The 17500-nt window shown below is 44.6% G+C and overlaps 1 protein-coding gene across 1 annotated transcript in view; it reads right to left on the reverse strand.

The window, feature by feature from the left end:
- The window catches only part of LOC110517047 (protein diaphanous homolog 3), a 536597-nt gene that overhangs the window by 133395 nt on the left and 385702 nt on the right, over positions 1 to 17500 (reverse strand). Inside the window, exon 19 of the mRNA XM_036951469.1 lies at positions 7876 to 7971. Coding sequence (XP_036807364.1) covers positions 7876 to 7971 — 96 coding nt within the window. The remainder of the gene's footprint in view (positions 1 to 7875; positions 7972 to 17500) is intronic.

Here is a 17500-nt window from a genome sequence, read left to right on the forward strand (position 1 = left end):
TCCAGGTCCCCCATGAGGAACGAAGAGCCTGCCTGCACTATGTACTAGACCTAGATAATGTGGACTGTACTATGTACTAGACATAGATAATGTGGACTGTACTATGTACTAGACATAGATAATGTGGACTGTACTATGTACTAGACCTAGATAATGTGGACTGTACTATGTACCAGACATAGATAATGTGGACTGTACTATGTACTAGACCTAGATAATGTGGACTGTACTATGTACTAGACCTAGATAATGTGGACTGTACTATGTACTAGACATAGATAATGTGGGCTGTACTATGTACCAGACATAGATAATGTGGACTGTACTATGTACTAGACATAGATAATGTGGGCTGTACTATGTACTAGACATAGATAATGTGGGCTGTACTATGTACTAGACATATATAATGTGGTCTGTACTATGTACCAGACATAGATAATGTGGACTGTACTATGTACCAGACATAGATAATATGGACTGTACTATGTACTAGACCTAGATAATGTGGACTGTACTATGTACTAGACATAGATAATGTGGGCTGTACTATGTACTAGACATAGATAATGTGGACTGTACTATGTACCAGACATAGATAATGTGGGCTGTACTATGTACTAGACCTAGATAATGTGGACTGTACTATGTACCAGACATAGATAATGTGGACTGTACTATGTACTAGACCTAGATAATGTGGACTGTACTATGTACTAGACCTAGATAATGTGGACTGTACTATGTACTAGACATAGATAATGTGGGCTGTACTATGTACCAGACATAGATAATGTGGACTGTACTATGTACTAGACATAGATAATGTGGGCTGTACTATGTACCAGACATAGATAATATGGACTGTACTATGTACTAGACATAGATAATGTGGACTGTACTATGTACTAGACATAGATAATGTGGGCTGTACTATGTACCAGACATAGATAATGTGGACTGTACTATGTACCAGACATAGATAATGTGTGTATGTACCAGACATAGATAATGTGGACTGTACTATGTACCAGACATAGATAATATGGACTGTACTATGTACTAGACATAGATAATGTGGACTGTACTATGTACTAGACATAGATAATGTGGGCTGTACTATGTACCAGACATAGATAATGTGGACTGTACTATGTACCAGACATAGATAATGTGTGTATGTACCAGACATAGATAATGTGGTCTGTACTATGTACTAGACATATATAATGTGTGTAAGTACCAGACATAGATAATGTGTGTATGTACCAGACATAGATAATGTGGACTGTACTATGTACCAGACATAGATAATGTGGACTGTACTATGTACTAGACCTAGATAATGTGGACTGTACTATGTACTAGACATAGATAATGTGTGTATGTACCAGACCTAGATAATGTGGACTGTACTATGTACCAGACATGTGTGTGTGTACTGATATGGAGGCTGTGTGACATGTTACATGTATTTCAGTCCTTGATTAATAATGTTCTGTACTACGTAACGTTTCATGTGGATCCCAGGAAGAGAACCTGATGCTTTTGCAGGACTAATGGGGATCCTAATTCATACCAAGTGGGGTGTGTGTGTGTGTGTGTGTGTGTGTGTGTGTGTGTGTGTGTGTGTGTGTGTGTGTGTGTGTGTTAGAGTAGTCAGGATAGGAGTGAGCCCTAGTGTTGCGCTAGTGTTGCAGAACCTTCATTAAAATAGCTTCCTCTACCTCTCTGTAGTCTAGTCAATCTCTTCCTCTCTGTAGTCTAGTCAACCTCTTCCTCTACCTCTCTGTAGTCTAGTCAACCTCTTCCTCTACCTCTCTGTAGTCTAGTTAATCTCTTCCTCTCTGTAGTCTAGTCAACCTCTTCCTCTTCCTCTCTGTAGTCTAGTCAACCTCTTCCTCTTCCTCTCTGTAGTCTAGTCAACCTCTTCCTCTTCCTCTCTGTAGTCTAGTCAACCTCTTCCTCTACCTCTCTGTAGTCTAGTCAACCTCTTCCTCTTCCTCTCTGTAGTCTAGTCAATCTCTTCCTCTTCCTCTCTGTAGTCTAGTCAACCTCTTCCTCTTCCTCTCTGTAGTCTAGTCAACCTCTTCCTCTTCCTCTCTGTAGTCTAGTCAACCTCTTCCTCTTCCTCTCTGTAGTCTAGTCAATCTCTTCCTCTTCCTCTCTGTAGTCTAGTCAACCTCTTCCTCTTCCTCTCTGTAGTCTAGTCAACCTCTTCCTCTTCCTCTCTGTAGTCTAGTCAACCTCTTCCTCTTCCTCTCTGTAGTCTAGTCAACCTCTTCCTCTTCCTCTCTGTAGTCTAGTCAACCTCTTCCTCTTCCTCTCTGTAGTCTAGTCAACCTCTTCCTCTTCCTCTCTGTAGTCTAGTCAACCTCTTCCTCTTCCTCTCTGTAGTCTAGTCAATCTCTTCCTCTTCCTCTCTGTAGTCCAGTCAACCTCTTCCTCTTCCTCTCTGTAGTCTAGTCAACCTCTTCCTCTTCCTCTCTGTAGTCTAGTCAACCTCTTCCTCTTCCTCTCTGTAGTCTAGTCAATCTCTTCCTCTTCCTCTCTGTAGTCTAGTCAACCTCTTCCTCTTCCTCTCTGTAGTCTAGTCAACCTCTTCCTCTTCCTCTCTGTAGTCTAGTCAATCTCTTCCTCTTCCTCTCTGTAGTCTAGTCAACCTCTTCCTCTTCCTCTCTGTAGTCCAGTCAACCTCTTCCTCTTCCTCTCTGTAGTCTAGTCAACCTCTTCCTCTTCCTCTCTGTAGTCTAGTCAACCTCTTCCTCTTCCTCTCTGTAGTCTAGTCAACCTCTTCCTCTTCCTCTCTGTAGTCCAGTCGACCTCTTCCTCTTCCTCTCCTCCTTCCTTCTCTTGTTCATTATAACATGATGATGGACCAACCACAACACTGGGATTACTGACAGAGGACCTACTGAGATGTAGAGAGGAGAGGAAGGAGAGAGAGGAGAGAGGAAGGAGAGAGAGGAGAAGACCTACTGAGATGAGGAGAGGAAGGAGAGAGGAGAGAGGAATGAGAGAGAGGAGAAGACCTACTGAGATGTAGAGAGGAGAGGAAGGAGAGAGAGGAGAGAGGAAGGAGAGAGAGGAGAAGACCTACTGAGATGAGGAGAGGAAGGAGAGAGGAGAGAGGAATGAGAGAGAGGAGAAGACCTACTGAGATGTAGAGAGGAGAGGAAGGAAGGAAAGAACGAGAGGAAGGAAGGAAGGAAAGAGAGAGAGGAAGGAAGGAAGGAAAGAGAGAGAGAGGAAGGAAGGAAGGAAAGAGAGAGAGAGAGGAAGGAAGGAAAGAGAGAGAGAGGAAGGAAGGAAAGAGATAGAGAGGAAGGAAGGAAGGAAGGAAGGAGAGAGAGCGATAGAGACAATGCTAACTTCCTATTCTCTTTGTGCAGATCCCGAGGGTACAAACAAATATTCACCAGAACGAAAGAAACCACAGAAAGTTAGAGATAAAAGTTAAAAGCGAGTTGAAAAGAAAGAAAGCGAGAGAGAGAGAGCGAGAGAGAGAGAGCGAGAGAGCGAGAGACAGAGAGAGAGAGCGAGAGAGACAGAGAGAGAGAGAGAGAGAGAGAGAGACAGAGAGAGTGAGACAGAGAGAGAGAGAGAGAGAGAGAGACAGACAGAGACAGAAAGAGAGCGAGAGAGAGCAAAGGAGAGAAAGAGAGAAGAAGCATTTATACGCTGACCTCTGACCTCTATGTTTGAGTGACTGACTGACGGATGAGTGAGTGTTCTCTCCATCTCTCTGTCTCTGCCTCCTACGCCTCTCAATACTCCACATCTACACATAATAATGACCAACACGAACACTGGGCTGCTTCCCAAAACGCCACCCTATTCCCCTACACAGGAAACTACTTTGGACCAACGGGCCTGAATAAGGAGTAGCCACTATCTAGGTAGCAATTTGGGACTCGTTCCTTGTAACAAGCAACACTTCTACAGTTCATACATCCTAAAGCTGAAGCCGGCGATGGTGAGAAACACAGGAACCCGGCAGAGATCAATGAGGAACTGGGGAAAACACACAGCGATCAACGAGGAACTGGAGAAAACACACAGAGATCTACGAGGAACTGGAGAAAACACACAGAGATCAATGAGGAACTGGAGAAAACACACATAGATCAACGAGGGACTGGAGAAAACACACAGAGATCAACGAGGGACTGGAGAAAACACACAGAGATCAACTGGAGAAAACACACAGAGATCAACGAGGAAACACACAGAGATCAACGAGGGACTGGAGAAAACACACAGAGATCAATGAGGAACTGGAGAAAACACACAGAGATCAACGAGGGACTGGAGAAAACACACATAGATCAACGAGGGACTGGAGAAAACACACAGAGATCAACGAGGGACTGGAGAAAACACACAGAGATCAACGAGGAACTGGAGAAAACACGCAGAGATCAACTGGAGAAAACACAGAGAGATCAACGAGGGACTGGAGAAAACACACAGATCAACGAGGAACTGGAGAAAACACACAGAGATCAACGAGGAACTGGAGAAAACACACAGAGATCAACTGGAGAAAACACACAGAGATCAATGAGGAACTGGAGAAAACACACAGAGATCAATGAGGAAGATGAGAAAACACACAGATATCAACGAAGGACTGGAGAAAACACACAGAGATCAACGAGGAACTGGAGAAAACACACAGAGATCAACTGGAGAAAACACACAGAGATCAACTGGCGAAAACACACAGAGATCAACGAGAAAACACACAGAGATCAACGAGGGACTGGAGAAAAACACAGAGATCAACGAGGGACTGGAGAAAACACACAGAGATCAACTGGAGAAAACACACAGAGATCAATGAGGAACTGGAGAAAACAAACAGAGATCAACGAGGAACTGGAGAAAACACACAGAGATCAACGAGGGACTGGAGAAAACACACAGAGATCAACGAGGAACTGGAGAAAACAAACAGAGATCAACGAGGGACTGGAGAAAACACACAGAGATCAACTGGAGAAAACACACAGAGATCAATGAGGAACTGGAGAAAATACACAGAGATCAACTGGAGAAAACACACAGAGATCAACGAGGAACTGGAGAAAACACACAGAGATCAACTGGAGAAAACACACAGAGATCAACTGGAGAAAACACAGAGATCAACTGGAAAAAACACACAGAGATCAACGAGGAACTGGAGAAAACACACAGAGATCAACAAGGAACTGGAGAAAACACACAGAGATCAACGAGGGACTGGAGAAAACACACAGAGATCAACAAGGAACTGGAGAAAACACACAGAGATCAACTGGAGAAAACACACAGAGATCAGCTGGAGAAAACACACAGAGATCAATGAGGAACTGGAGAAAACACAGAGTTCAATGAGGAACTGGAGAAAACACACAGAGATCAATGAGGAATTGGAGAAAACACACAGAGATCAATGAGGAACTGGAGAAAACACACAGAGATCAATGAGGAAGATGAGAAAACACACAGAGATCAACGAGGGACTGGAGAAAACACACAGAGATCAACGAGGAACTGGAGAAAACACACAGAGATCAACGAGGAACTGGAGAAAACACACAGAGATCAATGAGGGACTGGAGAAAACACACAGAGATCAACGAGGGACTGGAGAAAACACACAGAGATCAACGAGGGACTGGAGAAAACACACAGAGATCAACGAGGGACTGGAGAAAACACACAGAGATCAATGAGGAACTGGAGAAAACACACAGAGATCAACTGGAGAAAACACACAGAGATCAATGAGGAACTGGAGAAAACACACAGAGATCAACTGGAGAAAACACACAGAGATCAATGAGGAACTGGAGAAAACACACAGAGATCAACTGGAGAAAACACACAGAGATCAACGAGGGACTGGAGAAAACACACAGAGATCAACGAGGAACTGGAGAAAACACACAGAGATCAACGAGGAACTGGAGAAAACACACAGAGATCAACGAGGGACTGGAGAAAACACACAGAGATCAACAAGGAACTGGAGAAAACACACAGAGATCAACTGGAGAAAACACACAGAGATCAGCTGGAGAAAACACACAGAGATCAATGAGGAACTGGAGAAAACACAGAGTTCAATGAGGAACTGGAGAAAACACACAGAGATCAATGAGGAATTGGAGAAAACACACAGAGATCAATGAGGAACTGGAGAAAACACACAGAGATCAATGAGGAAGATGAGAAAACACACAGAGATCAACGAGGGACTGGAGAAAACACACAGAGATCAACGAGGAACTGGAGAAAACACACAGAGATCAACGAGGAACTGGAGAAAACACACAGAGATCAATGAGGGACTGGAGAAAACACACAGAGATCAACGAGGGACTGGAGAAAACACACAGAGATCAATGAGGAACTGGAGAAAACACACAGAGATCAACTGGAGAAAACACACAGAGATCAATGAGGAACTGGAGAAAACACACAGAGATCAACTGGAGAAAACACACAGAGATCAACGAGGGACTGGAGAAAACACACAGAGATCAACGAGGAACTGGAGAAAACACACAGAGATCAACGAGGAACTGGAGAAAACACACAGAGATCAACGAGGGACTGGAGAATGTTATGTTACTTCCGCTGTGCAGCAAAATGTATCAAAATAAAACTATTCCACTAATTGCTTTGCTGCAAATGTTTTAAACAAGTCTGGATTGAAAGGCATTATTGACACATGTTCTGTGGTTGTTTGAAACAGGTGTGTGTGTGTGCGTGCATATTTCACTGAAAGAATAAATGTCTTGTTTTCGAGATGATAGTTTCCAGATTCGACCATATTAATGACCTAAGGCTCATATTTCTGTGTGTTATTATGTTATAACTAAGTCTATGATTTGATAGAGCAGTCTGACTGAGTGGTGGTAGGCAGCAGCAGGCTCGTAAGCATTCATTCAAACAGCACTTTCGTGCGTTTTTTTCAGCAGTTCAGCAGCGAGATGAGGCTGGTGTAACCGATGTGAAATGGCTAGCTAGTTAGCGGGGTGCGCGCTAATAGCGCTTCAAACGTCACTCGCTCTGAGACTTGGAGTAGTTGTTACCCTTGTCCTGCATGGGTAACGCTGCTTCGAGGGTGGCTGTTGTCGATGTGTTCCTGGTTCGAGCCCAGGTAGGAGCGAGGACAGGGACGGAAGCTATACTGTTACACTGGCAATACTAAAGTGCCTATTAGAACATCCAATAGAGAAATAGTCCTATAATTCCTATAATAACTACAACCTAAAACTTCTTACCTGGTAATATTGAATACTCATGTTAAAAGGAACCACCAGCTTTCATATGTTCTCATGTTCTGAGCAAGGAACTGAAACGTTAGCTTTCTTACATGGCACATATTGCACTTTTACTTTCTTCTCCAACACTTTGTTTTTGCATTATTTAAACCAAATTGAACATGTTTCATTATTTGAGGCTAAATAGTTTTTATTGATGTATTATATTAAGTTAAAATAACTGTTCGTTCAGTATAATTGTCGTTTTTACAAATACATTTAAAAACAATCGGTATCTGCTTTTTTTTGGTCCTCCAATGATCGGTATCGGCTTTTTTTTGGTCCTCCAATGATCGGTATCGGCTTTTTTTTGGTCCTCCAATGATCGGTATCGGTCGACCTCTGTGTGTAACTTAGATGTTAACAGTGTGTGTCTCAGTACTCACAGAGGTTCTGGGCGATCTTTGTGTGTGTGTGTGTGTGTGTGTGTGTGTCTCTGTACTCACAGAGGTTCAGGGCGATCTTTGTGTGTGTGTGTGTGTGTGTGTGTGTGTGTGTGTGTGTGTGTGTGTGTGTGTGTGTGTGTGTGTGTGTGTGTGTGTGTCTCAGTACTCACAGAGGTTCTGGGCGATCTTTGGGTCGAGCACCTTCAGTTGTTTGATCCTCTTCTTGATGGATCTCTTTGCTTCCAGACCCTGTTCATCCTGGACGGCTGGAAGAGACACTCACTGTTACACACTGTTACACACACACTGTTACACACACACACTCTGTTACACACTGTTACACACACACACACACACACACACACACACACACACACACACACACACACACACAGTTACACACTGTTACACACACACATACACACACTGTTACACACACACTGTTACACACACACACTGTTACACACACACACACTGTTACACACTGTTACACACACACTGTTACACACTGTTACACACACACTGTTACACACACACTGTTACACACTGTTACACACACACACAGTTACACACCGTTACACACACACACACACACACACTGTTACACACACACACTGTTACACACTGTTACACACACACACTGTTACACACACACACTGTTACAAACACACACTGTTACAAACACACACTGTTACAAACACACACTGTTACAAACACACACTGTTACACACACACACTGTTACACACACACACTGTTACACACACACACTGTTACACATGTTTGTGTGTGTGATGCGTGTGACAGTTTCCATCAGACAGCGATGACAGACACAATGAAAACATGAATGTTACTGACGACGGCAGAACTAGCAGATTCTACTGGGTAGCATCCCACCCTGCTCCGCAGTGTGTGTGTGTGTGTGTGTGTGTGTGTGTGTGTGTGTGTGTGTGTGTGTGTGTGTGTGTGTGTGTGTGTGTGTGTGTGTGTGTGTGTGTGGTCACGCCCGGTCCTAACAAGATCTCACACCAGTGGAGGGCTGTGGAGGAGAGGATTATGGGAAAGCTGTGAAGCAGAGGGGTCAGATTTGGCCCTGTCACAAACACACATTCACACACACACACACACACACACACGGGTGGGTTCACATAGCGGAGAACATTCTGTCTAACGGCCCTGCTGGCATAACGGCACCAATATCAATATGATGATAGCTGCTGTTAAAGACCTACATATCCCATACACAGAGGACAGGAGAGGAGGAGAGGAGAGAGAGACAGAGAGGAAACGGAGAGACCGATGGACAAAGAGAGGAAGAGAGAGATGGGGGGAGAGGAGAGAGAGATGGGGGGAGAGGAGAGAGAGATGGGGGAGAGAGGAGAGAGAGATGGGGGAGAGAGAGAGAGAGAGACAGAGAGGAAACGGAGAGACCGATGGACAAAGAGAGGAAGAGAGAGATGGGGGGGAGAGGAGAGAGAGATAGGGGGAGAGGAGAGAGAGATGGGGGAGAGGAGAGAGAGATGGGGGGAGAGGAGAGAGAGATGGGGGGAGGAGAGAGAGATGGGGGGAGAGGAGAGAGAGGAGAGCGAGGGATAGGGGGAGAGGAGAGCGAGGGATAGGGGGAGAGGAGAGAGAGATGGGGGGAGAGGAGAGAGAGATGGGGGGAGAGGAGAGAGAGATGGGGGGAGAGGAGAGAGAGATGGGGGAGAGAGAGAGAGAGACAGAGAGGAAATGGAGAGACCGATGGACAAAGAGAGGAAGAGAGAGATGGGGGGGAGAGGAGAGAGAGATGGGGGGAGAGGAGAGAGAGATGGGGGAGAGGAGAGAGAGATGGGGGGAGAGATGGGGGGGAGGAGAGAGAGATGGGGGGAGAGGAGAGAGAGGAGAGCGAGGGATAGGGGGAGAGGAGAGCGAGGGATAGGGGGAGAGGAGAGAGAGATGGGGGAGAGGAGAGAGAGATGGGGGGAGAGGAGAGAGAGGAGAGTGAGGGATAGGGGGAGAGGAGAGAGAGATGGGGGGGAGAGGAGAGAGAGATGGGGGGAGAGGAGAGAGAGATGGGGGGAGAGGAGAGAGAGATGGGGGAGAGAGAGACAGAGAGGAAACGGAGAGACTGATGGACCAAGAGAGGAAGAGAGAGATGGGGGGAGAGGAGATAGAGATGGGGGAGAGGAGAGAGAGATGGGGGAGAGAGAGAGAGAGAGGAAACGGAGAGACTGATGGACCAAGAGAGGAAGAGAGAGATGGGGGAGAGAGAGCGAGAGACAGAGAGGAAACGGAGAGACCGATGGACCAAGAGAGGAAGAGAGAGATGGGGGGAGAGGAGAGAGAGATGGGGGAGAGAGAGAGCGAGAGATGGGGGGAGAGGAGAGAGAGATGGGGGGAGAGGAGAGATATATGGGGGGAGAGGAGAGAGATGGGGGGAGAGGAGAGAGAGATGGGGGAGAGGAAGAGAGAGAAGGGGGAGAGGAGAGAGAGGTGGGGGGAGAGGAGAGAGAGATGGGGGGAGAGGAGAGAGAGAGAGAAACTGCAGAAACTGAAAAGATAGATGGGAAGACGCAGAGAGCAGAGGAGATCAGAGACCAGAGGAGATACAGAGAGGAGATACAGAGACCAGAGGAGATACAGAGAGGAGATACAGAGAGGAGATACAGAGACCAGAGGAGATACAGAGACCAGAGGAGATACAGAGAGGAGATACAGACACCAGAGGAGATACAGAGACCAGAGGAGATACAGAGAGGAGATACAGAGACCAGAGGAGATACAGAGACCAGAGGAGATACAGAGACCAGAGGAGATACAGAAACCAGAGGAGATACAGAAACCAGAGGAGATACAGAGACCAGAGGAGATACAGAGACCAGAGGAGATACAGAAACCAGAGGAGATACAGAAACCAGAGGAGATACAGAAACCAGAGGAGATACAGAGACCAGAGGAGATACAGAAACCAGAGGAGATACAGACACCAGAGGAGATACAGAGACCAGAGGAGATACATAAACCAGAGGAGATACAGAGACCAGAGGAGATACAGAGACCAGAGGAGATACAGAGACCAGAGGAGATACAGAGACCAGAGGAGATACAGAAACCAGAGGAGATACAGAGACCAGAGGAGATACAGAGACCAGAGGAGATACAGAGACCAGAGGAGATACAGAGAGCAAACAGCAGTGCACCTCCTCAACCTCACTACAGTAACAGAGGGTTAGAGGAGAGGAGACAGAGATCAGATAGAGGCCAGGGGAGTACGGGGGAGAGAGACAACATGGGGTTTCATGGCTGCTTTAATTATTTAAGACACCAGATTAAGAGAACAAAATGTGCCTCCCAAGAGGAAGCTGGGTAATTGTCTTGTGTTCTAATTACGGCGCAGGCAGAGCCGGGTGGTGCAGGAGGCAGTAGTGTGTGTGTGTGTGTGTGTGTGTGTGTGGTAGAAGTGGGAAAGAGTGGAGGTTAATCTTGAGGAAAAAGGAAGAGCCTCCGTTTGGGCTTTCTTCTTTCCTTTCCCTAAAACACTGGGCTTAATTAAAATGTAAAGAGGTCTGTGTTTGGCCCTGGGAGACATCTGCAGGCGTAATCCCATTGGCTCCCATCAACACACACACAAGAGAAGAAAACAGTCCATTGTTACAGTAGATGTAGTTACTAAATATGTTAGCTACGGTAGATCTAGTTACTAAGTCTGTTAGCTACGGTAGATCTAGTTACTAAGTATGTTAGCTACGGTAGATCTAGTTACTAAGTATGTTAGCTATGGTAGATCTAGTTACTAAGTCTGTTAGCTATGGTAGATCTAGTTACTAAGTCTGTTAGCTAAGTCTGTTAGCTATGGTAAATCTAGTTACTAAGTATGTTAGCTATGGTAGATCTAGTTACTAAGTATGTTAGCTATGGTAGATCTAGTTACTAAGTCTGTTAGCTAAGTCTGTTAGCTATGGTAGATCTAGTTACTAAGTCTGTTAGCTATGGTAGATCTAGTTACTAAGTCTGTTAGCTACGGTAGATCTAGTTACTAAGTATGTTAGCTACGGTAGATCTAGTTACTAAGTATGTTAGCTATGGTAGATCTAGTTACTAAGTATGTTAGCTATGGTAGATCTAGTTACTAAGTCTGTTAGCTATGGTAGATCTAGTTACTAAGTATGTTAGCTAAGTCTGTTAGCTATGGTAAATCTAGTTACTAAGTCTGTTAGCTATGGTAGATCTAGTTACTAAGTCTGTTAGCTACGGTAGATCTAGTTACTAAGTCTGTTAGCTATGGTAGATCTAGTTACTAAGTCTGTTAGCTACGGTAGATCTAGTTACTAAATATGTTAGCTACGGTAGATCTAGTTACTAAGTCTGTTAGCTACGGTAGATCTAGTTACTAAGTCTGTTAGCTAAGATCTAGTTACTAAGTCTGTTAGCTAAGTCTGTTAGCTAAGTCTGTTAGCTACGGTAGATCTAGTTACTAAGTCTGTTAGCTATGGTAGATCTAGTTACTAAGTATGTTAGCTATGGTAGATCTAGTTACAAAGTATGTTAGCTATGGTAGATCTAGTTACTAAGTCTGTTAGCTACGGTAGATCTAGTTACTAAGTCTGTTAGCTAAGTCTGTTAGCTATGGTAAATCTAGTTACTAAGTATGTTAGCTATGGTAGATCTAGTTACTAAGTATGTTAGCTATGGTAGATCTAGTTACTAAGTCTGTTAGCTAAGTCTGTTAGCTATGGTAGATCTAGTTACTAAGTCTGTTAGCTATGGTAGATCTAGTTACTAAGTCTGTTAGCTATGGTAGATCTAGTTACTAAGTATGTTAGCTATGGTAGATCTAGTTACTAAGTCTGTTAGCTATGGTAGATCTAGTTACTAAGTATGTTAGCTATGGTAGATCTAGTTACTAAGTCTGTTAGCTACGGTAGATCTAGTTACTAAGTCTGTTAGCTAAGTCTGTTAGCTATGGTAAATCTAGTTACTAAGTATGTTAGCTATGGTAGATCTAGTTACTAAGTATGTTAGCTATGGTAGATCTAGTTACTAAGTCTGTTAGCTAAGTCTGTTAGCTATGGTAGATCTAGTTACTAAGTCTGTTAGCTATGGTAGATCTAGTTACTAAGTCTGTTAGCTATGGTAGATCTAGTTACTAAGTATGTTAGCTATGGTAGATCTAGTTACTAAGTCTGTTAGCTATGGTAGATCTAGTTACTAAGTATGTTAGCTACGGTAGATCTAGTTACTAAGTCTGTTAGCTATGGTAGATCTAGTTACTAAGTCTGTTAGCTAAGTCTGTTAGCTAAGTCTGTTAGCTATGGTAGATCTAGTTACTAAGTCTGTTAGCTACGGTAGATCTAGTTACTAAGTCTGTTAGCTAAGTCTGTTAGCTATGGTAGATCTAGTTACTAAGTCTGTTAGCTATGGTAGATCTAGTTACTAAGTCTGTTAGCTAAGTCTGTTAGCTATGGTAGATCTAGTTACTAAGTCTGTTAGTTATGGTAGATCTAGTTACTAAGTCTGTTAGCTATGGTAGATCTAGTTACTAAGTCTGTTAGCTATGGTAGATCTAGTTACTAAGTCTGTTAGCTATGGTAGATCTAGTTACTAAGTCTGTTAGCTAAGTCTGTTAGCTACAGTAGATCTAGTTACTAAGTCTGTTAGCTAAGTCTGTTAGCTAAGTCTGTTAGCTACGGTAGATCTAGTTACTAAGTATGTTAGCCAAGTCTGTTAGCTACGGTAGATCTAGTTACTAAGTATGTTAGCCAAGTCTGTTAGCTACGGTAGATCTAGTTACTAAGTCTGTTAACTAAGTCTGTTAGCTAAGTATGTTAGCTACGGTAGATCTAGTTACTAAGTATGTTCGCTACGGTAGATCTAGTAATTAAGTCTATAGGATTGTTTTGAGTGAGGAAGAGGAGGAGAAGGAAGACAGGAGGGGAGAAGAGGAGGTGCAGGAGTGTTTGGGAGTGAAGCCTTGAAGATTTAACAGAACTTTAGATATTTTAACCTTGATTTAACTTGGCAAGTCAGTTAAGAACAAGTTCTTATTTTCAATGACGGCCTACCAGGGAACAGTGGGTTAACTGCCTTGTTCAGGGGAGGAATGACAGATTTTTACCTTGTCAGCTCGGGGTTTTGATCCAGCAACCTGTCAGTTACTAGTCCAATGCTCTAACCACTAGGCTACCTGCCTCCCCCTCTAACCACTAGGCTACCTGCCTCCCCCTCTAACCACTAGGATACCTGCCTCCCCCTCTAACCACTAGGCTACCTGCCTCCCCCTCTAACCACTAGGATACCTGCCTCCCCCCTCTAACCACTAGGCTACCTGCCTCCCCCTCTAACCACTAGGCTACCTGCCTCCCCCTCTAACCACTAGGATACCTGCCTCCCCCTCTAACCACTAGGCTACCTGCCTCCCCCCTCTAACCACTAGGCTACCTGCCTCCCCCCTCTAACCACCAGGCTACCTGCCTCCCCCCTCTAACCACTAGGCTACCTGCCTCCCCCCACTAACCACTAGGCTACCTGCCTCCCCCCTCTAACCATTAGGCTACCTGCCTCCCCCCACTAACCACTAGGATACCTGCCTCACCCCTCTAACCACTAGGCTACCTGCCTCCTCCCTCTAACCACCAGGCTACCTGCCTCCCCCCTCTAACCACTAGGCTACCTGCCTCCCCCCTCTAACCACTAGGCTACCTGCCTCCCCCTCTAACCACTAGGCTACCTGGTCAACACAGTCAAGGGGAATGGTAAACACAGTCAAGGGAATGGTCAACACAGTCAAGGGAATGGTCAACACAGTCAAGGGAATGGTCAACACAGTCAAGGGAATGGTCAACACAGTCAGGGGAATGGTCAACACAGTCAAGGGAATGGTCAACACAGTCAAGGGAATGGTCAACACAGTCAAGGGAATGGTCAACACAGTCAAGGGAATGGTCAACACAGTCAAGGGAATGGTCAACACAGTCAGGGGAATGGTCAACACAGTCAAGGGAATGGTCAACACAGTCAAGGGAATGGTCAACACAGTCAAGGGAATGGTCAACACAGTCAAGGGAATGGTCAACACAGTCATGGGAATGGTCAACACAGTCATGGGAATGGTCAACACAGTCAGGGGAATGGTCAACACAGTCAAGGGAATGGTCAACACAGTCAGGGGAATGGTCAACACAGTCAAGGGAATGGTCAACACAGTCAAGGGAATGGTCAACACAGTCAAGGGAATGGTCAACACAGTCAAGGGAATGGTCAACACAGTCAAGGGAATGGTCAACACAGTCAAGGGAATGGTCAACACAGTCAGGGGAATGGTCAACACAGTCAAGGGAATGGTCAACACAGTCAAGGGAATGGTCAACACAGTCAAGGGAATGGTCAACACAGTCAGGGGAATGGTCAACACAGTCAAGGGAATGGTCAACACAGTCAAGGGAATGGTCAACACAGTCAAAGGAATGGGTCAAACATCACCAAGAGCCATTTCAGACACCCCGGGGATGTTACAGTGGAAGGGGTAGAGGGATACAGAGGAAGGGGTGTACGGGTACATGGCTCAGTCAAGGACCACTGGTCACAGAAGGGTGTAGAGTAACCAACACAAGGGTGACAACACACCCCACCCCACCCATGATGACTTACGTGGCACTTCAGTAGGCTCACTCTCTTCACAGTCTTCGGTGAGCAGTGAGAGAGGAGGAAAAAGAGGAAGAGGAGAAAAAGAGGAAGATGAGAAAAAGAGGAAGAGGCGAAAACAGGAAGTGGAGAAAAAGAGAAAGAGGAGAAAACGAAGAAGAGGAGAAAAAGAGGAAGAGGAGAAAACAAGGAAGAGGAGAAAAAGAGGAATAGGAGAAAAAGAGGAAGAGGAGAAAAAGAGGAAGAGGATAAATAGAGGAAGAGGATAAAATGAGGAAGAGGAGAAATAGAGGAAGAGGATAAAATGAGGAAGAGGATAAATAGAGGAAGAGGAGAAAAAGAGGAAGAGGATAAATAGAGGAAGAGGAGAAAAAGAGGAAGAGGAGAAAAAGAGGAAGAGGAGAAATAGAGGAAGAGGAGAAAACAGGAAGCAGAGAAAAATAGGAGAAAACAGGAAGACGAGAAAGAGGAAGAGGAGAAGACAGGAAGAGGATAAATAGAGGAAGAGGAGAAATAGAGGAAGAGGATAAAATGAGGAAGAGGATAAATAGAGGAAGAGGAGAAAAAGAGGAAGAGGAGAAAAAGAGGAAGAGGAGAAAACAGGAAGCAGAGAAAAATAGGAGAAAACAGGAAGAGGAGAAAGAGGAAGAGGAGAAGACAGGAAGAGGATAAAAAGAGAGCACAGAGAGAGATAAATAAGAGGAGAGAGAGAGAGAGGTTGTGTGAAAGAAAGGAGAAGGGAGTTAAACAAAACAGAATAAAAAGAGGGAACATGAAAAATGTATAGAAGAGAGAATGGTCCACAGAAATAAAGTGTGATGTTTCTGTGTGTGTCTGTGATTTGGAGGTGAGGGGGTCATTCAGCGATTCTGAGAAAGCAAGAAAAGGAGCTTTTGAAATGAAAACAGGCAATTTTGCGGTCGCCCGGCAACTCAGAGCATCATGCTGTCAAAGCATCAGGAGTACAGAGAGAGAAGAGAAGCCTTTTGAAAAGGCAGAGAGAGACATGACTATTACAGACCCTTTTCCATTCACGAGGAAGACCACTTACAACCCACTCATACTATTATAGTTCAAAGATTTTATCAATGAACATTAAAAGAGATTCTACGATACTTTTGCATACTTTTTTAGCCATTAGTTCTCAAAGTTATCCCCACCAGCGAAGAGTGGTCCCCGACAACGTGCAGCTATGTGTACCACACCCCTGTTCTCTCTTACTCTGCTGTGTGTTCGTCTTGCTAGCTGTCAAACATGGCGAGAGGCTGAAGCTCATTGGCTGAAACTCCAATTGCTAGTGTGCTGGCCCGCTAAGGATGGGGGAGTTTGAAATAATTTTACTATTCGATAAGGGACATGAAGTTGTGTTGGATATCCAAGATAGGCTAATTGTAGCTTGCTAGAAAGGTTAATTGTAGCTAGCTAGCTAACGAGATTAATTGTAGCTAGCTAGGGAGGCTAATTGTAGCTAGCTAGCGAGGCTAATTGTAGCTAGCTAGCGATGCTAATTGTAGCTAGCTAGCGATGCTAATTGTAGCTAGCTAGCGATGCTAATTGTAGCTAGCTAGCGAGGCTAATTGTAGCTAGCTAGCGGGGCTAATTGTAGCTAGCTAGCGAGGCTAATTGTAGCTAGCTAGCGAGGCTAATTGTAGCTAGCTAGGAGGCTAATTGTAGCTAGCTAGCGAGGCTAATTGTAGCTAGCAAGGTTAATTATAGCTAGCTAGCTAGGCTAATTGTAGCTAGCTAGGCTAATTGTAGGTAGCAAGGCTAATTGTGGCTAACATGCTGCACTTTCTCACCAACCCCATTCAGAGAAAACAGCAGCACACCTGTTGGTTGCTCGTTGTAGCCTACTACTCATTTCGCTAACGGTTAATTCTGTAATTTTAATGCATTTCGTTTTTGACAATTCCTGACATTTAATCCCAGTAAAAATTCCCTGTCTTAGGTCAGTTCCTATAACATAACATGTACCAGATATATCTCTGATGACTGGTCTATAACATGTACCAGATATATCTCTGATGGCTGGTCTATAACATCCCCTGCATGTCCGTTTGGACAAGTCACTGTCAGCTGAAATGCAGGGAGGTTGATCCTCACAGCAGGTGCTCTGTGTGATTCATTAAAGCCCAGGGATATATAAATGACTCATTACAAATGACAGCAGTGTT

Source organism: Oncorhynchus mykiss, chromosome 18 (assembly GCF_013265735.2).
Source record: "Oncorhynchus mykiss isolate Arlee chromosome 18, USDA_OmykA_1.1, whole genome shotgun sequence".
NCBI lineage: Eukaryota > Metazoa > Chordata > Actinopteri > Salmoniformes > Salmonidae > Oncorhynchus > Oncorhynchus mykiss.